The following is a 24323-nucleotide window of genomic DNA, read 5'->3' on the forward strand; positions in this document are numbered from 1 at the left end:
TATATATATATATATATATATATATATATATATATATATATATATATATATATATATATATATATATATATATATATACATATCTTTGAGTACAAGGATAGAGTTATGAAATATCAACATTGTGAAGTCTCAAGCTTGCATGTCATGGATGGATTTCTCAACGGCACCCCAACGGTGACTTAAACCGATGGAACACCAAAGTCAATGCTAGCAACGGTACGACATCGTTTGGTTAGCATGATGGATTCTCAAAATGATGTGACTAATGGATGAGGAAAAGGAGAATTAAGTGTAGGATTATTTATGGTAGTCAAGATTTAGAAAATTGATTAGTTTGCAATAATCATAATTTTGGAGTAGAAAAGAGATTTCAAGAAACAACACATCTGTCTACTCTTAACTTGTAATTTTCTAAATATTCTTAGGATTAATGTTGTGAAAAAATTACATGATATATCAAATATAAATTCGATTAGGATTAATGTTGGAATTATGTATAATTTATGATTACAGTGGTTTTTGTATATTAAAAGGATTTCCTAACATCTCAAGTCACTGAAGGAATTGGTGAACATGTAGAAGGGGTGTGACAATAATATTAGATCAATTACCTTAAAATAACCCAACATAATATCCCAATAGGGCTGTTTAATTTTGAGTTAAGCAAATTGTCTCCAAGCTAAATGTGTTATTTTTATCTTAGATAGATACATGACACTTGTCATGATAAAGCTTATAATATAAGAATAACATATAATTGTACGGATTTTACATATATAGTTCTCTCATATGAAGAATCAAAATGATTTGACACATCTTCTATAAAATCCATAATAGTCACACATGCCTTCCCATCGGTCTTTTTGTAATAACCTCACATATTTCAGTTTTGTTGGATTAATTATACGAATTGTTTTGGTCAATGAGCACTGTATAATACAATATTTCTAATTATTTGAAATAATAAAGTTTTCTTATATTTATCCTTACTCATAGTAATAAGTCTAATTGGCTCAACTCATTCAACTATTACATTTTTTTAAAATGAATTTTCTCATAATTTTATCCATTATTGCAATCATTTATAGTTATTAAAAAATATAAGTATTTTTTCATTCAATTTTTTTTTAAGAAACCATGGAGAACCAACAAATTTGCATAGCACAAACTATTATTATTTTTCTTTTTTTAAAACAAATTATTATCATTTTAATAAAATAGAAATTTATTACTTCAAAATCCTATAATAATCAATCCCTTGCTTATAAAGAAACAGAAGGGAGCATGTACCTTCTGACTAATGATTTATTCATTCAAAATTAAAACATATTAATTTCAACAAAATTAACCAACTAGTTAGTATATGCATAATATAATATTTACTATAATGATACAAAATATACAAGACATCTTTTATTATATTAAGTAATTTTTAAGATAGATTATTTTTCTTTTGAGGATGTTTATGATCGCGAACCAACCTCGACAACATACTATTTTATATGGGTTAATTATAAATTTTTTTTATAATTAATTATCTTTAGTATTCTAATTTTTATATTTTTAAAAATTATATTAAGATTTGAAAGTAAAATATTTAATCATGTTTCTCCTTACGTCATCGATTCTATTGACAAAAATAATACAGAATTTATTATTGAATACGTATTGATTTTGTTTCACTTCCATTTTTTACTGAGCTGAGCACGTGTGATATTTACGTCAACAGAATCGATGACATTAGGAGAAATATGATTAAATATTTTACTTTAATAAGTATAAAGATCTTGATATAATTTTTAAAATATAAAAATAAAATATTATTGATAATTAATTAAAAAATAATATATATTTTCTAATGGGAACAACATTTTATCCACTTCAGACTTTTGAGTTCAACCTTAGTTTCTACTCACAAAAGTAGTACTATAAAAAAAAATAATAATAAAAACAAGTGTCTGTCGTTTCTATCCTTCTCCTCATCCCAACTTTTTATTCCTCAGCCACCGAAAAGGGAGCCTTATGCGCCCGCGCCCAAAAGGAGGTTTATACCATGGAACCACGACCGCCCCCAACAACCCCTCCCGTTATCCACCAATCAGGTGCTCCCTTCTTCCCCGAACCGTCGCCCAACAAGCCTCACCCACCGCTCCCCTCTCACACCCATCATCACTCTCCCCCCAATCAATACCGGCTGTCCGGCGACTCAACGCGCCTCGCGAAGCCAGACGCTCTCCGTCTTCTCTTTCTTCCCTAATCCCTCCGGTCGAGATAAACCATGAACGATCTGGTCGACGAAGAATTAGGAGGTCGTCTTCTCTACAGCACCGCCAGCAGCAGTAGCAGCATTGAGTAATCGGCAGCGGCAGGTCCAACCGGACGAGCCTATCCGTAAAACGCTCTCAAAACCCCGTACAATTTAGAGGAGGAGGAGATCAAGAATGGCTTCTGGGAGCAGCAGAGGAGGAGGTGGAGATGGAGGGCATCATCACCATCACCATCACCATCGCCCTAGTAGTAGCAGTAAGCAACCGTTGCCGGTGAGTAGTGGTAATAATGCGGTGTCGCAGACGTCGGGCGGGGAGAGGGAGAGGGTGAGGGGTGGAGGAGCGGGGACGACAGGGGGGAGCAGCCGTGGGGGAGGAGGGGCGTCGGAGTCGGCGGTGAGCAAGGCGATCGCGCAGTACACGGAGGACGCGCGGCTGCACGCGGTGTTCGAGCAGTCCGGGGAGTCGGGTAAGTTGTTCGATTACTCTCAGTCGGTGCTTCGGGTGGCGCCCTCCAGCTCCGTCCCCGAGCAGCAGATCACCGCTTACCTGTCCAAGATCCAGCGCGGCGGCCACATCCAGCCCTTCGGCTGCACCGTGGCCGTGGAGGAGCCCTCCTTCTGCATCATCGCATACAGCGAGAACGCCCCCGACCTGCTCGACCTCTCGCCCCAGTCGGTGCCCTCCCTGGGTGGCCCCCAACCCCCAGCCCTCGCCCTCGGCGCCGATGTTCGCTCCCTCTTCACCCCCTCCTCTGCCGCCCTCCTCGAGCGCGCCGCCGCCGCCCGCGAGATCGCCCTGCTCAACCCCCTTTGGATCCACTCCCGCACCTCTCGTAAGCCCTTCTATGCCATCCTCCACCGCGTCGACGTTGGCATCGTGCTCGACCTCGAGCCTGCCCGCTCCGAGGACCCCGCCCTCTCCATAGCTGGCGCTGTGCAATCCCAGAAGCTCGCCGTCCGCGCCATCTCCCGACTCCAGGCCCTACCGAGTGGTGACATCCACCTCCTCTGTGACACCGTCGTCGAGCATGTCCGCGAGCTCACTGGCTACGACCGTGTCATGGTGTACAAGTTCCATGACGACGAACACGGGGAAGTGGTGGCCGAGCGCAAGCGCGACAACCTCGAACCCTACATCGGCCTCCACTATCCGGCAACAGACATCCCCCAGGCGTCCCGATTCCTGTTCAAGCAGAACCGGGTTCGCATGATCGCCGACTGCCACGCCACCCCCGTCCGCGTCATCCAGGATGAGCGGCTCATGCAGTCCCTCTGCCTCGTTGGCTCCACCCTCCGTGCTCCCCACGGCTGCCACGCCCAGTACATGGCCAACATGGGTTCCATCGCCTCCCTCGCCATGGCCGTCATCATCAATGGCGGGGACGAAGAAGGTGGCGGCACTTCCTCCTCTTCCTCCTCCCGCGCTGGGCCCACGAAGCTCTGGGGGCTCGTCGTCTGCCATCACACCTCCCCCCGCTGCATCCCCTTTCCCCTCCGCTACGCCTGCGAGTTCCTCATGCAGGCCTTTGGCCTCCAGCTCAACATGGAGCTCCAGTTAGCCGCCCAGCTCTCTGAGAAGCATATCCTCCGGACACAGACCCTCCTCTGTGACATGCTTCTTCGTGACACGCCCACTGGCATTGTCACCCAGAGTCCCAGCATCATGGACCTCGTCAAGTGCGATGGGGCGGCTCTCTATTACCAGGGCAAGTACTGGCCGCTAGGCGTCACACCCACCGAGGCACAGGTCAAGGACATTGTCGAGTGGCTGGCTTCCTGCCATGGGGACTCCACCGGCCTGAGCACCGACAGCCTGGCGGATGCTGGTTATCCTGGAGCTTCTGCACTTGGCGATGCGGTCTGCGGCATGGCCGTTGCCTATATCACTCAAATAGATTTCTTGTTCTGGTTTAGGTCTCACACTGCGAAGGAGATCAAATGGGGAGGAGCAAAGCATCATCCGGAGGACAAGGATGATGGGCAACGGATGCACCCTCGCTCATCCTTCAAGGCATTCTTGGAGGTGGTCAAGAGCAGGAGCTTGCCTTGGGAGAATGCAGAGATGGACGCGATCCACTCGTTGCAGCTAATATTGCGGGGTACTTTCAGAGATGCCGTGGATGGGACTAGCAACTCAAAGGTCATTGCCAATGGCCAGTTTGGAGACCTAGAAATGCATGGAATAGATGAGCTCAGCTCGGTTGCAAGGGAGATGGTTAGGTTAATAGAGACAGCGACTGCACCAATTTTTGCTGTTGATTCAGATGGGCGTATAAATGGTTGGAACGCAAAGGTTGCTGAATTGACAGGCCTACCTGTTGAGGAAGCGATGGGTAAATCACTGGTTCAGGACCTTGTCTTTGAGGAGTTTGCAGATGTTGTTGACAAGCTTCTATGTCGAGCCCTAAGAGGTACATCATCATTTTGCTTCTCCTTACAAAATAGCTTTGTAATAGCATCTTGAAATTAGTGATTGGAGTTCAGGGCTCTCAGTGTGCCAATGTGACATTTCCTTTGTTTTGTTATACTCAACTAGGCTGACTAAAGTGGCAGCTTCTTTGATGGTATAGTTATGTCTATAGTCTTTACTGTGATACAGAAAAAGGGAGAATTCTGAAGTTGCATGAGATGAATTCTAGATTGAATATGTCGAATCTTTCTGTCATTCACCAAGCTTAAATGGATGCAGGTGAAGAAGATAAGAATGTTGAGATAAAGTTGAAGACGTTTGGCTCACAGAAATCAGAAGATGCAATTTTCGTGGTTGCGAATGCTTGTTCTAGCAGGGATTTCACAAATTCTATTGTAGGTGTCTGTTTTGTTGGTCAGGATGTTACTGAGCAGAAAGTGGCCATGGACAAATTCATTCACATACAAGGGGATTACAAGGCTATTGTGCATAGTCCCAACCCTCTGATTCCTCCCATTTTTGCTTCGGATGAAAACACTTGTTGCTCTGAGTGGAATACAGCAATGGAAAAGCTCACTGGTTATTCAAGAGGGGAAATGATTGGCAAGCTTCTGGTTGGAGAGGTTTTTGGCAGTTGTTGTCGTCTCAAGGGGCCAGATGCTTTGACGAAGTTCATGATTGTTCTTCATAATGCAATTGGGGAGCAGGAGACAGACAAGTACCCATTTGCATTCTTTGACAAGAATGGAAAATTTGTACAGGCTTTATTGACAGCGAATACAAGAAGTAATATGGATGGTCAGATAATTGGAGCATTTTGCTTTTTACAGATAGCGAGTCCTGAGCTGCAGCAAGCTCTTGAAGTTCAGAGGCAGCAGGAAAAGAAATGTTTCTCTAGGATGAAAGAGTTAGCTTACATTTGCCAAGAGATAAAAAATCCGCTAAGTGGTATTCGGTTCACAAACTCACTGTTGGAGATGACAGAATTAAATGATGATCAAAGGCAGTTTCTTGAAACAAGTGCTTCTTGTGAGAGGCAGATGATGAAAATTATAACGGATGGGAATTTGCAAAGTATCGAGGACGGGTCAGTTTTTTTCCATGTTTATTTTGTTTAAATTTTTACTAATTTGGTGCATATTTTAGTTTGATAATACATTTTACTGGCATTGGGAGGATACAGAACACTTCTGTCAATGTAACCTTGAAGGAAACTGACAAGAACATTGTTAAGAGAACATTACAGTTTGATAGCAAGGATATGCAAATTACAAAACCTAAATGAATTTTATTAGGAATATAATTTTTTAAACATGGTAAAGCTGGTTTTAATTTTGTTAATGAGGGAAACTCATTTGACGACCGTTACCTTGTCATATATTAATTGGTTTTGGGGGTTAAATGGCAGGAAAAACAACTGAAACCAATCTGTACTTTTTCTATAAGACTTGGAGAAGTTAGACTTACAAGGCCGACTTGCATTTTTTCTTTTATATAGAATTAATTGCCTTAATTTGTCCTGACTAGGATTTTGGCAGAATTAGATGTTTAGCTTCAGGTGGACAGTCCCTAATATTAGTTCCCTTTCATTTTCCTAAAAATCCTTCTCAATTTTATTTGTGTCTATAGCTTGTCATACGTTGTTGTGAATAATGTGTGACCATGAAGAATAATTTGATGCATCCCAAGAATAAGGTAATATTTTTAATACTAGATTGGTCTGTTGGAATTATTTTATATATAAATTAGGTTGTTAAAATTTAGTTTCTTTTGTACATCAGAGCATCTCAATTGACACGAGTCTCTGATTTGAGTAAATCACCAGTTTTAGTGGAGGGATTTGGTTTTTTTGTTTTGAGATTATGGGTGATTTGCATATTTTTTACCTACCAAAAGAGCCTTATTTCTGTAATTTTAATAAGATATTTATTCATCTTATACTGAGTGCCTTCTTGCTTCAAGGATAGAAGCTGGCTTCAAAAGGAAATAATAGAGAGAAAAATGGGAAAAAGAGAAAGAGGTTGGAGAAAAGAAGAGAGAATTAGAGAGGAACTCTCAAGAGGAGGTTCTTTTTATTGGAAGTAGTACTTCAATTCTCTACCCTTAAGAGCTGCATGAGACACCAATTTATGAACTCTTCTCACGTAATACAATAATAAGCTACTCTGTAATATTATACAAACCTTCCTCGACTCCTTTAACCTATTGAAGTTCTAATACACTCCATATAAGATTACACATTCCTTGACCAGTCCCTTCTTGAGTCCTAACTGGACTAAGAAAAGGAGAGGTGTCAATTAGATGGTTGCCTAATCTATTCATGCCCCTGGCACTTGTCCATGCCCTCGATGAGTCCAAACTTCTAGGAAATCTTCTTCCTTAAATTTTCTATCTTTAGCTGCAATTAGGAATTAATCCAATTGAGTTCAGATCAATTTAGGTCTCTTCGAGTGTATAGAGGTCAGTTTGGACTAATGCAGTCCTTCATTGACTTGGACTATGTGTTGATCTTTGTGTCCAATCAAATCTTGTCTAAACCTATTCACAATTGGTGGTGACCTAGATAAGTTATTGATACAATTCTCTGTGTGATCTCGCATTGCTGACATGACACATGAATCCCCTCTCTTGGCTGCCCATATGGCAGGAGTGTCCAAGACTGTAAGGCCTCCATCTATCTTTTGGCTTGCCAGAATGGTGCCCCCTGATCCTTCTTTTGCAGCTGCCAGGGTTGAGAAAGAGAATTTTGATGCCGAAAATTTGCATCATAACAACTCCTTTTGTTCCATCTTGTTTCATGTCAATTGTCATGCAGGCATTCGACCATATCTATGAGTTTTCTGCTATCAATTATTTCTAGTTTGATTTGGAATTTCATGACCAGAGGACTTATGAGAGATCATGCTGATTGGTAGCTTTGCAGATCTGAAAATGTGAGTACCAAACATATATAGCTACTGGACTTTATCTTGCTTCACTGTATAGACCTTTTTTCAGAACATGTTCTAGTGATGAAACATACTCAAATGAAGCTGAAATTTATCAATGACATTCTAGTATTGAATAGCTACTCAGAGTAAAGTTGCACCAGATTTGGATGTTGTTATTGTTGAACATTAGCTGCAGTATTTCTGGGACAAAATAGAAAATACTATAGCTGGTTAAAAATTTTCTCTTCTTTCATGCTGTACCATGTCTAATCAGGTAATAATTCCTATAATAGGAAGACTATAGATGAGTTCACCATCTTCATAAGTTGTTATAAAGTCACTGGTGCAGTACTAGACATCATAACCAATTCCTGAACCTCCAATGCACCATGTTGCCAAGGTGGTGGTCTAGGACCTTAAGTTAGAGTACAACTTTGATTTTGTTTTCTTTCTCATATAAAGGAAATGAAGGTAGATGCCATCTGTCACCACCGCCAATACATATGAGTATTGTCTGTTTGGAGATGCTTTTCCTCCCCTATGAAGTTGATTCTAATAATTGTTTGAAGGTGTAGTCGAATCAACAATGGAAGTTAGTGAATTTCTTACTAATGCTTTATGAGAAAATTGATCACCCTATTGACAATTTCTTACTAATGCTTCATGAGAAAATGGTGATGACCAAATTAAGAAAGATAACTTGCTTAAATGACCTCCATAAGCAGTGCTCGAAAGCCAATGCTACTATCCTGATTGTTTGAGAGGTTCTATAGGTGTTTCAAGGGTGAAAACTTCAATCACGTAGATATCCAAGTTGAGATATTCGTCCTTCATCTTTACTACTTGGCCGGCCATGCTAGGGCTATATGCTGATATCGAAGACAGTCCTAAACGTTGCTGTGAATCCCCTGTAGACAATGATTATTTTGAATGTTATGTAGGTGCTAAAGATGGCTTGACCGACTGTTGTGTTTGAATTATTTCATGTGCTGAGATAGCTTTCACTTCGGATTTACCCTACACTCTCTTAGGTAAATCGAAGGCTTAATTTAACATGTCAAAGGGCTGCTTATGCACCATAACAAGGTCAAACGACTGTGTTGAACAGTTTCCTTTTTAGTTCTTTGATCGTTTTCATACTTCCATTGGCTTATTTTGGAGAGTCTTTTTGAATCTATAAAAGTAACTTGTTCAATGGGTTGAGGAGGTTGGATAATGCTCTCTGAGATTGGTTCCAGTGGAAACAAGGAGGTCACCATTGGATTATTCGTTCTGTAATTGAGTCATGATCCTAATCTACTGTTAATTTCTCTTACCACTTTAGAAAGATAATTTCCAAACAGATCTACTGTCTCAACTTGGTAAAAAGACAATCATGATGAGTATGATCTTTTGAAGATAGTTAATACTACTTTCTTAGTTTCTTTCTCTCCATTTTCTCTTAAATGCTTGTGAAGTAGAAGAGGTTAAGTGATTGCAAGTTGCAACATCTACTAGTTTTTTAGACAAAAAATTGTTTAGTTAGTTGACTGTTTTTTAGCCAACTGTATATCATGAGTTTTTTTTTGGCACATTTAGCTAAAGTTATGTCTGCTGCTTTGTGTAAGCTAGATCCTCCACTCGGTTCTGGTATAGTGAACTTAGTTGTATTTCTTTTTTCATGCTAAGATAACATTGTTTTATTTAACTATGATGCTATAGTTTCAGACTTATGGAAGAAAATATTGGGTGTTATAATTATCCCACTGTTGATCATACCTTCATATCCAAGATGAAAATAAAGTTGTGATTTGGCTAAATTGAAGGTTACTAGGCTAGCTTAAAGAATTCCATCCTAGTCATGGCTGAAGTTATACGGAGTTGAAAATTTTATGGTCTGGATTATTACCAAATTTCTAAGTTAATAAATTTCTATTACTGTCTTGTTCTTAGAATGTCATTGCCAAGTACCTGTAACTCCCATATTACATTTGTTGCTTTACAGGAATCTCATTCATATCTTTCTGTCTTACTCTGTTCTGTTTGGTATGTGATGCCTGTACCAGGGATTTAAATGCTGGGAGGGCTGGTATGTCCCTACCAGTATTTAGCATTCCAACCAAATACTGGCATCAAATCATATAACTTGATACTGGCACATATTCGTTTTTATTGTTTCATTATTTTATTCAATGATATTGGGCAATACAAGTCGGCATAGTGCTTGGTGTATTGTTACTAGTCTGATAGTTCACTAAACCTGTATATAAGTCCCCGGTTTATACTTTGAATCATACACATTGAATCTTAATATCTTGTTGGATTTGTCTCTTATGGCATGATCAACAACATACAAAGGACATTTTGTGGCTCGTTCTCAACCAGGTTTGACCTCAAATCATTGACCATTTCTTTGCAAAATAGTCTTTTAAGCTAAAGGGGATCTTATGTCAACTCTTAAATTGGTACAGCTTGCTAATTTCATCTTTCATAACGATAGTAAACCAAATGTCTGGCAATAGTCCTTGAGCGGTATGTTTTGTGACCCATAAGTTACTTGTTAACTGATTATCCTCATCTATATAGAACCTCTATGCTACCTCATGTTCGTAGAAGCTGCATTATCACCACAATATTTGTATGATTAAACTTTCATTGAATTTCTATTTTGACTCCTTCTATATGTTACTGATGTTGTTCATATTTCATAACTTGTGTTAACAGCTCCTTAGCGCTTGAGAAAAGTGAGTTTCTACTTGGAAACATCGTGAATGCTGTTGTTAGTCAAGTTATGATTTTACTGAGACAAAGAGGTTTACAATTGATTCGGGATATTCCTGAGGAAATTAAAGTGATATCTGTTTATGGTGATCAACTAAGAATTCAGCAAGTCTTGGCTGACTTTTTACTTAACATGATCCACCATGCACCGTCTCCAGAAGGTTGGGTAGAAATTCAAGTTAGGCCAAGTTTGAAGCACAATTCTGATGGAACGGAAATGGTGCTTCTGCACTTCAGGTGTGCTATCTTACTGTTTGATGTTTGCTGATTAGAATGTAGTGTTAAAGATAAGAAATGTCTCTTTGAAGTGTAATAATTGCACATATTTTCTTTTACTAAATCCTGATATACTTTGTACACACTCTAGAGGTTGTGGATGATGCTCCTTGACTGTCTCCTTGTTTGAAAATACATGGTGTATCTTGCATAAAGTTTAAGAATCACATAAAATCCACTGTATTTTTGGTGTACTAAGAATACTAATTGTTCAACAAAATGTACCTGGTTGTAACACTGATAGTCAAATGGGCTAAGGCTAATGTTGAAATAAGTGGCCTCCTTTTTCTCATTCGTATACATAACTAAACTCTTCAAGTGCAAATTATATCTGAGTTAGTCTTTATTATTTCTTTTCCTTCTTTATTTGGATTTAGGAGTAGATGAATTTGACATTTATAACATTGAACTAAAAAACCTGCATCTCATTTGTGAAATTCTGTGTTATTTAAAGTAGATAATTGTACTTTATCGATTTTACTGTAACAAGACCTTCATGTGTTCATGAGATCTTGCAGATTTATAAGTGGGAAAGCAACCTTGGATATGTTTTTTTTTTCTTATTATGTATAAATTTGGATGGATGACACAGAGAGGGGCTTGAAACAGAGAGAGAGAGAGAGAGAGAGAGAGAGAGCAGAGAATTGATAATTCATACTAACTAGATATATTAACTAGTTAACTATTAACTAGATAATTCATAGCAACTAACCATGCGGCTGATCCCAAACCGTTGGGACCAAATGTATCATTGATGTTGTTGGTGGCAGCATAACATGGTGGTCGTATTAAATCTGATGAGTTTCAATAATCCAATATCCAATTCAAATGTCAAAAGTATAGAGACAATAAAATCAAATCTCTTATCATGTTCTTGGTGGCAGCATCACATGGTGGTTGCATTAAATATGATGACCTGCAGTAATCCAATATCCAATTCAAATGTCAAAATACAGAGACAGTAAAATCAAATCTCTTATCATGTTCCTTCGTAGTCTTGTAGTCGGGGCTGAGGTGAAAAATAAGCGCATGAACTAATAGTTAATTGTTGTCATCCTTTTGCCTAAACACTACCTATTGTAACCAAAAATATATTGTTTGATTTCCTGGTTGGTTTGGTGTCGCAAACAGATAGTTCCAAGCAAGGTTCATCATATCACGGTGTACTGCACAGTATAGGCAGTACGTACTGGTCCAATAAAGGATCAGTATGAGCGGTACATAGCAGTTTGTTAGTAGACCCCATCGTACCATGTGTCGGTACGTCGGTATGTACCATACCGATGGTTGGTTGGTACACCGGTACGGATCAGTAAAATGAACCATGTTTCCAAGAGTACGCTTATGCCTTCTCTGGAACTTTCTGAGAGGTATTGTGGATAAGGGGTGGGTGGTTGTTTGCCTTGTTGTGGTTTTTCTTGGTAGGATAGGAACAACTTTTTTTTTGGTTCTTTATTGACTTTATTTGTTCCAAGTCAGACATCTTTGGTCCCAGACTATTCTTATCCTGTCTGCCTCTCCCCAGTGACAACAGAAAACTGTTTTGGGTTTGCATCTTTCATGTGTTTCAGTTGTAATCATATAAAGTGCAACATTTTTTTCGTCCATTTCTTGTTCCTTGTAGCTGCATCACCGTGACAATGAATCTTTCAGTGAACAAGCCACATGAAGAAGCAGTCAAGTATGAATGCATTTTAGAAGGTTTCTTTACAACTATCTGGAGATGTTGCAATAGTCTTGTGAAAAAAAGTTATCACTTGATTTTTCTCATTTTGCTGAATTTTTTGCATCTCCGAGCATGATATGTGGACTTAACCCAAAGAGTCATACATTAAATGTGGAAGTATGTGTTTGTTTATCGACTAGTTTGGCTTACTACTGTTAACTTAGACTTGGAACATTTTAGGTCACATGGTTCTAGACGTATCAAATTAATGAGTTGATTTTTCCAGTAAGTCGTGTTATAGCAATTGGTGTCAATGCGTATTCAGTGCTAGGCATGGTAAGGGCTACAAGTATAAAATTGCTATCCTTGGATGGTACTAGAGGTCTATCATGACATGGAGCTACCATTGGACTCGATCTCCAGGTCACCTACTAAGACTGATTCAGGGTTATGCATTGAGATGCGAATGTCATCTTAAGTGGGGAGATTGTCACTTCAAATATTCTTATATTAGAAATGAGAACATGTTCTGTTGGTTTACAAGGTTAGGTAAATCTACTTACATCAACTAAGGTTAAACCTTTTAATCCACATGGTTTTACTCTCATCAAGTTATGAAATCAGTTTTTCCATCGAATGGGGTCATGACAGTTGGTATTAGGGGGTGAGGGTGAACCTAATACTAGGCATTGTGAGATATCCAAATAGGAAAGACTACTACTTTTGGATGGAGCTGGAGACATATCATGATGTGGAACTATTATTTGGTTGGGCTTCATATATCACCTAACGGGAATGATTTTGTGCCTTAACAAGGACGTTAATCCCACATCAAATGTGAGAATATTGTATCGGTGACGTTTGTTTATGCTTGAACATTTCGAACTGTGTGATTCTAAACTTCTAATCTCATTAAATTAACGAGTCAACTTCATATCGGACTGGTTTGTGTCACATAAGGTGGACAACCTTTTCTGGGTCGTTCTTCTCACTAATTCAAGGTGTTTCATGTACGGATCTTGAATTCCTTTTAAACTGTTTGAGTTTCAGTTTGTTAATGGTAATTCAAGGAAAGAGAGTTGCAGATTATTGCTATGACTTGTGCTGTTCTTATTTTTTTCTAACACATAATACTCTTCTCTCTTTCTCAGAATAGTCTGCCCTGGTGATGGCCTTCCTCCAGAACTGGTCCAAGACATGTTTCATAACTCTTGGTGGGTGACAGAAGAAGGCCTTGGACTGAGCACCTGCAGGAAGCTATTAAAACTGATGAATGGGGAAGTCCAATATGTGAGGGAGTCAGTGAGGTGTTACTTCCTCGTATCCATAGAACTCCCTACAAGCAGCAGAGCTCAAAGTAGAGGAAGCTGAGGCAGGCACTGACTCTGAACTGACTTCCCCATAAATAACGAAGATCTAATAGTTTTTATTTCTTATCTGCAGATGAATGCTTTAGGTAGTTGAGCCACTGAAAACCGAGGTTGTATTAGAAGTGATCCACTCAAGTCTAGCATTCAATGAGGTCAAGCCACTCATATTGCAGCCAGCCATGTTGCATGAATAATTGCTCTGAAAGATCACTCTCCTGGTCAAGTATGAGGTTTTTTCTTTTCTCTTTAGTGCTAATGTTTTAGATAGCAGGGTGGCATGGCTGTATTTATGTACGCAATTAAGTATCATCATGGCTTTGGTGCTGAAGTGGAATATCATATATGCTTGTAATATTCTACATGAATGAAGTTATTAAAAGCTTCTCTGAACCAGAAAGCTTCTTCTCACGTTTTAATTTTTGTGCATTATGTATATCTTCTTCAAGCCTGTTTGTGTAATTGACACAGAGGATACTGATGTCATGAAAGTTGTTTCAAGAGAAGTCTAGCTGCAGAAACAGATTGTGGACCAGCCCAAAGCTGTGGCACTGTTCCAAACACAACTCATCAGGAATCCAAACGTGAAATTAAGAAGGAAGATTCATGTGATCACCAAAGTAGAGTATCTACAAAGAGGTGGCTATGAACATGGTATTTGATTTCATATCTTAGAACGTATCTGAGTCTCCATATCAATGTTGTCCTTCATTTAATTGCAGTCATTATCTCTAATTTTTTGCAATGTGACATTCAATGATAGATCTAATTAAGAGAATAAGATATTATTCTCTTATTTTGATCTTTATTTCTCTTTATATAAAAGCAACAACACCAGCAGGACGTGACATGAAAAGGGTGTATTTGTTTACAACTATCTGTCTATATATCCCTCTGCAACTTAAACGGTCGTCGCACCGAATCCATTGGTGAAAGCCTCGCTCTGTTGTTATGAGCTTGGCCAAAAGACCAGTCTTCCAAGCCCTCAAATGTTGCGCTGGTGACGTAACAAGATCGATCAAGCCCACCATTACCCTGTCGATCCTCGAATTCAATCTCCAAAAATGCCGAAACCCCAAGGAGTTCCTCCAAATCCACGCCCAAATGGTCGCTTCCGGCTTCATCAGGGACACCTTCGCCGCAAGTCGCCTCCTTTCCTTCTCCGCTGCCTCCCCCTTCTTGGGTCTGGACTACTCCCGCCGGCTTCTGCACCAGATCGACAACCCCAACGCTTTCACCTGGAACACCCTCATGCGAGCCTGTATCCACCGGAACTCCCCCCAGTTTGCCCTCCCTTTGTACCGTTCGATGCTGGGAGGCGATTCAGCGCCGGATAGTTACACGCATCCGATTGTCATTCATGCCTCCGCTGTTCGGTCTTCGGAAGTTGAAGGGAAGCTGATTCATGCCCATGTCGTAAAATTCGGTTTTGATTCGGATGTCTACGTGTTGAACACTTTGATCAATATGTACTCTGTGTGTGGGAATCTGACCGATGCGCGGCATCTGTTCGATAGAAGTCCTGTTTTGGATTCAGTTTCTTGGAATTCGATGCTCGCAGCGCATGTTCAGGCTGGTGATGTTAAGGAAGCGTTCCGGCTTTTTGATTCGATGCCAGAGCAGAACACGATCGCTGCAAACTTTATGATTGCTTTATTTGGTAAGTGTAATCTTGTGAGTGATGCACGTAAACTGTTTGATGGAATGGATGCTAGGGATGTGGTTTCTTGGACAGCTATGATTTCTTGTTATGAACAGAATGAACTGTTTGCTGAGGCCTTGGAGATGTTCCATAGAATGAAGAGGGAGGGAGTCTCGATGGATGAGGTTGTCATGGTCAGCGCTCTGTCCGCTTGCACCAAGTTAGGGGCAAACAAAAAAGGTGAGGTGATTCATGGGTTGATCATCAAAGATGGCCTTGATTCTTATGTTAATCCTCGGAATGCATTGATTTACATGTACTCAAATCATGGGAATATAGTTGCCGCCCGACAATTGTTCGATTCGTGTAGGTTTCTAGATCAAATATCCTGGAATTCTATGATATCTGGCTACTTGAAATGTGGACTCATCGGTGAGGCAAGAGCATTATTTGATGCAATGCCTTTGAAGGATGCAGTTTCATGGAGTACTATGATTGCAGGTTATGCTCAACATGATCGGTTCATGGAGACATTAGAATTATTTAGTGAGATGCAAGTTGGACATATTAAGCCTGATGAGACTCCCTTGGTGAGTGTTATTTCTGCTTGTGCACGCCTATCTGCTCTAGAACAAGGCAAATGGGTTCATGCATATATCAAGAAAAATGGCTTTGCTATAAATGTTTTTCTTGGGACAACTTTGATTGACATGTACATGAAGTGTGGCACGGTGGAGACTGCGATGGAGGTTTTTAATGGGATGAAACATAGGGGCACTTCTACTTGGAATGCTGTTATATTGGGATTGGCAATGAATGGACTTGTCAAGGAGTCCTTTGTGAAATTTGAAGAGATGAAAAGGTGTGGAGTTCCTCCAAATGAAATAACTTTTGTGGGGGTTCTAGGTGCATGTCGACATGCTGGCTTAGTAGATGAGGGGCGCCAGCATTTTAACACTATGAAGCAGGTTCATGGGATTCTACCGAATATTAAACACTATGGTTGCATGGTTGATCTTCTCGGTCGTGCAGGCTTGCTTAGAGAGGCTGAAGAACTTGTGGAAAGCATGCCTATGGCTCCTGATGTGGCTACATGGGGTGCCCTGCTAGGTGCTTGCAAGAAGCATGGTGCCATTGATGTAGGAGAACGAGTAGGGAAAAAGCTCATTGAGCTTGAACCTCATCATGATGGTTTCCATGTGTTGTTGGCAAACATATATGCTTCAAAAGGGAAATGGGATGATGTCATGGAGCTCAGAGGTACAATGAGACAGCGAGGGGTCATGAAGATACCAGGTTGTAGCATGATAGAGTCAGACGGTGTTATACATGAATTTTTAGCAGGTGACAGAACACATCCTCATATAGAAAAAATTGATAAAATGCTAGAAGAGATGGCTAGGAGATTGAAATTGGAAGGCTATCAACCGGACACCACTGATGTTGCTTATGACATAGAAGAAGAAGAGAAGGAAACTACTCTTTATAGGCATAGTGAGAAGCTTGCCATTGCCTTTGGCCTTATCAGCACACCCCCACCAGCACCAATCAGAATAATGAAGAACTTGCGGATATGCGGTGATTGCCACGATGCAGCAAAGATCATTTCTAGAGCTTTTCAACGTGAAATTATCCTGAGAGACCGTCAGCGGTTTCACCACTTCAGACAAGGTTTATGCTCGTGTACAGACTTTTGGTAATTATAATTCTTTATAAAAACTTTGTCCGTATAATTCTTCTCTGGCTTCTTTGGTTCCCTTGTCCTCATGATTAAGGCTGCACAATGACCCTACAATTTAGTAATCTGATGCATTGCTACAGATGGACTATGGGAACTCAGAATATTAGTGGATGGTTTAATGAAATTAACACCTGCACTATTTGTTCAATACCATGAATTCCCTCCAAGAAACATTGAAGTAGAGTCTACAAAGTTATATAAAGTCCATGAACAACAGATTTTTCAATCCTATTTGGATCACAAGTTTACTTGAAATTCTGAGGAGATGGTTCAAGGACTTCTACAAGCCATTATGTGTTGCTGCAATTTTTGGTGTCCAGATATCTAAAGCTGAAGTTATTACGAGACAGGTACCAATAAACCTTGACTGTTTATCTGTTAGAAGAATTAAATTCATAGTCGCTTACCAGGCAGCTAAACACTTCTATGTCTTGATGATTGTAACAATCATACAGTATGTATGGCTGCATCGAGTATTTTGTTGGAATCAGAAAGAATATCCAGGCTGATTGAATTGGAAAGGTATATTCTCTGGTGATGATCACTTCTTAATTTAATGGGGCACCTAAAAAATATGAAAATTGATGTCATACATTATGAGTACCGTATGGTGCATGGCAGTTTACCTACTCTGATTCCCAAGTACAAATATATAAGTATCTAATGCATCCATATTTTAGTTTAATTAAAATCTCCAATGACTTTCCAAGTTCAAGCAGATCTGATATATTATGGTTGTAGTCCAATTCAGTGGCACTAATTCCTTTCTCTTTTGCAGAATAATTTGAAGAAATTCATCAGAGCAAGGACTTATATGATTGCGGAATTTTCCTTCTGATCTTTCTAGAGTCTAGAACATGGATCCATCAGTATAAATCCCTCCAGTTTCCTTTAATTCTTTATCCACAAGCTGACTTCCACTGTAGTTTCTGTTCACCTTCCTGGTGAGATATTCTTTCTTAATGTGATAAAAAGTCATGGGCTGATGTTGTTTTATCATATTCTTTTTATTCTTCCATAACTTCAAATTATATTGGATACATGGAGTTAGGTCAAGCTTCCAAATAAATGCATGATTGATCATCTGGTTGACACATACGTAGGCAAAAAAGTAATGTTCATAACAAATTTTATCAATTTGGGCTTCATGCACTTATACAGTAAGAAAAGAGAACTAAAAAGTATACACTATCTTAGCTGCAAATGCAGCATTTAACTGAAAGATTTAAGAATCTTTTGTGAGAAACAAAAGAACTGGTGAAATGTTTTATCTAAAGGCTATTGATGTTGTTCTCGACAAAACCCGATGATGTAAAAAGATATATGCAGCCAATTTAAAACAGTGAGACTTCAGCTACGCCTCTGCATGCCGTATACTGACCACATGTTTTAGTAGTCATTTGTTAGTCAACTCCTGTTTATATTCTATATTCCATCGTCCGTTGACATAATCATCTTATCGATTTATAAAATCTTATAATAGGATCACTGTTTATACTGGTCTCGAACTGAACTGTTGCCATGTAAATGCAGAACAGAAGCAGAGCAAAGCTCTTGGGCACCGGTACCTGCCCCTTTTTGTCTTAAACAGTGCTTGAAGACTTGTAAAGACAATCCTGTAATGATCTCTTAAATTCAAATCTAAATGACTTTTCTGAGAAGGCTCCTGCAGCAGATTCTTCATGTATGAGGCTACCTGCAGCCAATACAATTGAGTCGCTGCAGCAATCAGAGTATCCTTTTGCTGCTGAATGATGGGCATTACTCACATCATGAAATAAATTGTAAGGTTTATCCTTTCAAGAGTGCTCAGTCTATGAAATCTTCTATAATCAGATGATATTTCTTCAAGGAATATCGAGGACTTGTCCCCTTCCCCTCTGTATCTACTGAACTACTCGAGCACTATCATCAGCTTCAGCTACCCGTCTGACATTGGTCAAGGATGGCATATCGGTTAATTGGCAGGTGGTCGCCCTACAGAATAACCCAAGGAAAGCATACTTACCTGCTATGGTCGTCCTTCTCAAATTCCATGAATAATTTCACAGTTCATCTCACTGTAGAGTTGATGTCAGCACTGTTGGAATGTTCATTTGAACTATAGATGGGACTGAATTATTTAGGATTTATAAGGTTATTGTATCGGTGTTGGAGTCTTATTGAAACCAGATTATAGCATATAATTTATGACTTTATAATCTAAATCAAAGGGAATGACTGTGCAATAAAATTATTAAATTAATGTCTCTTGTATGTCTCTTCTTTATGAATTATCGAAGAATACAAATTTTAAGTCAATTTTCCAAACATGGTATTTGCGATTGATGAAGAACAGGTTTAACCTGGTAATCTACACTCGTTCTTTTCGAAGAACATATATGATCCTGACAACCATAAAATGAAATGGTACCATAGTGAAAAAAATGGAAACACTAATTCTCCTCCCAAATAGCAAATAGAAGGTACGAGTTATGATTTTTGTAAAATCTTTTAAGTATTTCTTTATTATCAAAAATTGATTGAAAATATTATTAACCTTCGGATAAGAAGATATAGAAGAATTATTTATTAAGGTAGCAAAGGATATATCATCATGAATTCTCTTGCAATTGAAAAGCAGCAGAAGATCGCAGATAGGCAGACGCTAATACTTTTTTAGGTCCTATGACTGGTTATGGAACCATCCAAAATGCATTGTTCACTTCTTACTCTGATGGCATTAGTTTTTCTATCTTAGCTACCGTACAGACCGAATCACAAATCATAAGTAACTCGGCATCGAAAGTTACTGATGCCTGATATATCTAATGCGTTCAATCAAGGCTGAGTACCCAATTACCTCATTCATCGTCTTGTCTCATCGACCATGGCAGGCGCTTCCCTTGTGGGATAAGCCCGCCCTGCACAGCCACACGAAATCTCGTGGTTCCGATGGCTTGCTCCAAAAGTTGGGAAGACGAGTGAAGTGAGATCAAATCAAAGGAGTATGAATTATCTGGACATCATCATCATCATCATCATCCTTATCTTTCACGGAAGAGGAAGGCACATTTCCAACACCTTACTGCCAAGAATAGCATGCTGAGCCTCGCAATTGCTTGCTTCTTCGCAACGCCTTCTGCACCAAAATGGCAATCCCCTACGGGTATCATCATATGCTCAGATATCCATCCTCGCCGTTCGAACTGGCACTGTTGCATTACGCTTTGTGACGCAGATTTTGGCTGCTGCTTCATTCGATAATACTTGCCCTTCGCGCCAAGTGTTAGCGGAGGAAATGGGAAGATAGAGAAAGATTTGTTGTTCGTGATGTTAAGTTTGGTTCTCCGGATGGATGTCAATCTCAAGTCGAACTCCAATTAGAACTACTCGAATATGATTTTTGATTTTTAAGAATTGAGATCGATAATTCTTGATTTTTAAGATTATTAGTTTCAACTAATAATTAATGATTTTTTTGGAAAAAAATATTTAAAATTATTTTAATTATAATAAATCAACATTTGATTGTAATTGATGTGACATCATAAACTTATAAGGTATTATGATCCGACGTGGCCATAGATAGATCCACAATTCGATCTAGAAAAAAAAGGCCGCAAATAATTGCATTTAATTTCCCCATGAGGAGCGAGGGAGTTGTTCGGCCGGAGCGAACACGGGGGGGGGGGGGGGGGGGGGGCCACAAGGAACCCCGCTTTCTCTCCCGTGGGGACCGGCGGAGTTGACCGTCTACGTGGCGTGGCGGGAGGCGTTTCCGCGCCGTCCGCTGTCGTGCTCGCCAGCTCTCAGTTTATTGCTTGGTTGCTTGCGGATGTGTCGCGAAGACTTGTGCGGATTGTCTACGATATAACTGAAAGACGTCACTTTGATTAGCGAAACGAGAGTCAAAATCGAGTCAGACACCGTCGCCATTCATAATCCGCGATCGAAGACTTTTGCTGATAATTAGGAACATAGTGGAGTAATCATTAATCATCGGATTCTTGATCTGTGTTTCTTGTCGATTATTCAACTTGCTTATGAAATTATTTGGACAGCAAAAGATTATGTCTGTAATCATAAGAACATCTTTACAGTGACTCTGTCGAATTAAGGAGGTAACAGTGAAGTCTAAGAACTCTAACAAGGAATCAGATCAGCAATCTGTCTTCTCCGATTGCTTCCAAGATTTCCATTCTAAAGCTAAAGCTGCTGCTGCTGCTGCAACCAAATGTCCTCCACGCTCCACAAGCTCTCCCCCCACCCGCTCTGGTCGACGTCCGGCAGGCCCGAGAAGGCGTACCCGCCGGGGCTCGGCGGCTGAGCCCCTTGCATCCAGTCGACGCCGACCCCCTGAATCCCGCGGCTTTCCGTGACGCTCTCCGACGCCGGAGGCGATGATAACCGAGCCTCGAAGGAGTACTCCATGGTTGGCGGAGGCTCAGCAGCTCGGTGTACAGGACGCGTGGGAGCCAGCGGGGCTGCGGCATTCTGATGCATGGCGGTGGCGGCGGAGCTGCTGGAGGCCTCGCGGATCCTCTCGACGAGGCGAGGCATCCATATGGACCGCAGGATGTCCCTGAACTGCTTGCTGTTCACGTCGCACCGCAGCTGCTTCGCTTGCTTCTGCACCCTCGTCCTCCAGTAGTTCTTGATCTCGTTGTCGGTCCTCCCCGGCAAGTGCCGCGCTATCTTCGACCACCTGCACGGGTCTCACGCTCCATGCTCAGCCCTGCAATCGAAGGCGAAGGTCGCCATGAAAAGAATCCATCTGTGTAACGCACCGGTTCCCCAAGCGAAAGTGGAGTTCGAGGATGAGGAGCTGCTCTTCCGGGGTGATGTTGCCGCGCCGGACGTCGGGGCGGAGATAGTTGAGCCATCGGAGCCGGCAACTCTTGCCTGTTCTTCTCAGACCTGTCACGTACAGCAAAAGGTTGGCCATGTCTAGCCCAAAGGAGCTCAAACGTGTTTCTTTCTCTGCCATCGAACGAATCATACGACTAATCGAAGAGAAACCAACGACTTCCTCGAGTTCTATGTTCTCCTCCTACTACTCTGCATTCCTACTAGATAAGAAATGGGCACCTGCGCGGCGAGCAAGAGAGTTCCAGCGTCCTTCGCCATGGGCAGTGACATAGTTCATCAGCATGAGGTCCTCGTCCGCAGTCCACGGCCCTCTCCTCAGCTCCATCTCCTCCTCAGATGGCGGCGTGGCGGAGCCGCAAGCCCTTCCCTGGAACTCCATTTCTGCGCAACCGCCTGGGATCGGGTTGGAACTATTTGGTGGAGGAGAGGTGGGGATTTATATAGAGGGATTGAGAGCTCAAAGAGATATGTTCACGGCATTGGTTCGAACCATTTAAAGCCGGAAAGAATAGGCTCTCGATACTGCCTGCCGGACTCTGTTCTCTTCTATGTGATGTAATGCACTCTCTTTGCTTGAGAAGAGTAGACCAAACTACTACTTTTTCCTCTCTCTTCTTCTCTCTTTCTCTGGCCAAAGATGCTATGAGATTGTTTGAACATTAGGTTATCAAGCGATTGTGTCACTTTTCAGTGACAGGGGCAGTCTCTGCATGACATGGATATGGATTATGTACTCCCCCCCCCCTGTCTTCCTTCTCTATGTTTTCACTCTTAATGAAACAGTGTGTTTCACCTATTGCTTAGTGTTTTCTTTATTGATATAATCAAATTTAATCGTCAACTAGAATTGGTGAAATTGATCTTATTTGATCTATTTTTTCTCGTATCTTTCGTCTCACCTAAGTTGAAGGATAAGAGACATTTTCGATTCCTACGAAGAAAGATATATCGATGGTTAATTTAGTAAAATCATTTCGTTAAGTCAGTATTTGAAACTGAAAATGCTACTTTACAGTATTGTTGTAATTAGTAGGCTGTTTATTATATCATATAATTGACATGTCATATCTAATAAACATTGATCCGATTTCATAGGTCAAATTTTGATTGATCAAAGATAATGACCTATTATTTATGAATACTGAGGAACGCAATCTTTTTACACTGTAAATGCACAACATAAAGGTAGCCTCGAAGGTTCTCTAAATTATCACTAGTGTCAGAAAGCACAGTAGATTCGTCGTATTGAGCTGTGGTATATATCGATCCAATAGGGAATTAATACACATATCATCTTTGGATGGTATCTATTATATGATCCTATATTGAGCGATATGGGGTATGTGTCAGTCAATAACAATCAAAATCTGATCGTTACCGATTAATGACTCTGATTGTCCTATTTTAAATAATCAATTTAACTATTTAAATCGTAGGATAGGATTTTTAAACCCTTTTGTCTGTCATGATCATTTACTCAGCATCCAAAGGCAAAGACAAAGGGGAAAGTAGTAACATCAATCGCATCGTTGGAAAAAATTAAGTCAGATGATAAGACACCTTCTCAATCGTATTTAACAACTCGCTCGATCCATAAACATGATAGCGACATGGATAATAGTGCCTCGATCGATAATTACGGTGATGCTAGGGAGTCGATAGTATCATCTACATAATTTGAGGGTAGTGGATGGATTAAGGAGTAATATTTTATACATGTCACCTAAGATTCAGATTATGGAGTTTAACGAGGTACTGGTCAAGTTTATACATGGAAGAGAAAAAGAAAAGCAATGGATGATATTGAGTAAATGTGATGGAGTCTACGTGACATAGTCACGAAGCGAAGTTTATTGTATTCACAATCATCATATTACGAAGAATCTTACAAACAACAATAATACAATAATAGTTGATTATACTTCTTTGAGTAGTAGTACGATGATCGATTTTATGACACAGAGCAATAGACCAACGGCGAAAGTAGAAGTTTTAATATTCTCTATACTTCGCATCAATATATGCCACGATCATTTTTGCCTTAGAAGCCACCTCAAACACATGATTCATGATGATGAGACTACGATCATTACCACATCGATGCACCAATAACATATGGTATATCAATATACTATGTCATGAAATCATTTTAAGAATTGGATCCGATAAACATATCAAATTGATATATAAATACATACGATCGAGGACCTCGATCCACTGTTTGTGAAGTCTCATCATTCTTTTTGGTGGTAAAATCATGTATGTTTATTAATTAACATCTTAATTCATTTGATCTTATAATATTAATTATTAAAAAATAATTTAATAATTTAAAATAATTTTTATAGATAATTTAATATTAATGGAATGAAGATCCGTACCATAAAATTATTTCACAAAACTCAAAAAAT

General features: G+C 40.0%; 3 protein-coding genes across 6 annotated transcripts; 2 read left to right on the forward strand and 1 right to left on the reverse strand.

Moving 5' to 3' along the window:
- Positions 1-2019: 2019 nt before the first annotated feature.
- LOC103977664 (phytochrome B) lies at positions 2020-14097 on the forward strand. The gene is made up of 5 exons (XM_009393241.3): positions 2020-4680; positions 4959-5766; positions 10313-10606; positions 13463-13683; positions 13755-14097. Exons 1-4 carry the CDS (start codon positions 2442-2444, stop codon positions 13680-13682), a joined length of 3561 nt encoding a protein of 1186 aa, XP_009391516.2. The 5' UTR covers positions 2020-2441; the 3' UTR covers position 13683; positions 13755-14097.
- A 136-nt stretch (positions 14098-14233) lies between these two features.
- On the forward strand, positions 14234-19310 carry LOC135607100 (pentatricopeptide repeat-containing protein At3g62890-like). Of its 4 annotated transcripts, XM_065098627.1 has the most exons (5): positions 14234-17016; positions 17142-17411; positions 17517-17583; positions 17840-18005; positions 18595-19310. In XM_065098627.1, coding segments are annotated over exons 1-2 (2388 nt in total). In that variant the 5' UTR covers positions 14234-14629; the 3' UTR covers positions 17143-17411; positions 17517-17583; positions 17840-18005; positions 18595-19310. The 4 variants fall into 4 exon arrangements, with proteins under 4 accessions (XP_064954699.1, XP_064954696.1, XP_064954698.1 ...); XM_065098624.1 differs by having other exon boundaries at positions 14234-17411; XM_065098626.1 differs by having other exon boundaries at positions 14234-17411; positions 18600-19310.
- Positions 19311-21053: 1743 nt separating this feature from the next.
- On the reverse strand, positions 21054-22604 carry LOC103978073 (transcription factor MYB2). Its single transcript, XM_009393775.3, has 3 exons — positions 22132-22604; positions 21831-21960; positions 21054-21748 (listed from the first exon to the last, which is right to left on the reverse strand). The coding sequence occupies exons 1-3, from the start codon at positions 22289-22291 to the stop codon at positions 21250-21252; spliced, it is 789 nt and encodes a 262-aa protein (XP_009392050.2). The 5' UTR covers positions 22292-22604; the 3' UTR covers positions 21054-21249.
- Positions 22605-24323: the final 1719 nt, after the last annotated feature.

The sequence above is a fragment of the Musa acuminata genome, chromosome BXJ2-3 (assembly GCF_036884655.1).
Source record: "Musa acuminata AAA Group cultivar baxijiao chromosome BXJ2-3, Cavendish_Baxijiao_AAA, whole genome shotgun sequence".
Classification (NCBI taxonomy): Eukaryota; Viridiplantae; Streptophyta; class Magnoliopsida; order Zingiberales; family Musaceae; genus Musa; species Musa acuminata.

Coding starts and splice junctions, on each gene's coding strand:
- LOC103977664 (XM_009393241.3), top strand. CDS start 2,442: ATGGCTTCTGGGAGCAGCAGAGGAGGAGGTGGAGATGGAGGGCATCAT. Junction 5,767..10,312: donor TTGCAAAGTATCGAGGACGG/GTCAGTTTTTTT, acceptor TTGTGTTAACAG/CTCCTTAGCGCTTGAGAAAA. Junction 10,607..13,462: donor ATGGTGCTTCTGCACTTCAG/GTGTGCTATCTT, acceptor TCTCTTTCTCAG/AATAGTCTGCCCTGGTGATG.
- LOC135607100 (XM_065098624.1), top strand. CDS start 14,630: ATGAGCTTGGCCAAAAGACCAGTCTTCCAAGCCCTCAAATGTTGCGCT.
- LOC103978073 (XM_009393775.3), bottom strand. CDS start 22,291: ATGGAGTTCCAGGGAAGGGCTTGCGGCTCCGCCACGCCGCCATCTGAG. Junction 21,961..22,131: donor CTCTCTTGCTCGCCGCGCAG/GTGCCCATTTCT, acceptor TGTACGTGACAG/GTCTGAGAAGAACAGGCAAG. Junction 21,749..21,830: donor CACTTTCGCTTGGGGAACCG/GTGCGTTACACA, acceptor AGACCCGTGCAG/GTGGTCGAAGATAGCGCGGC.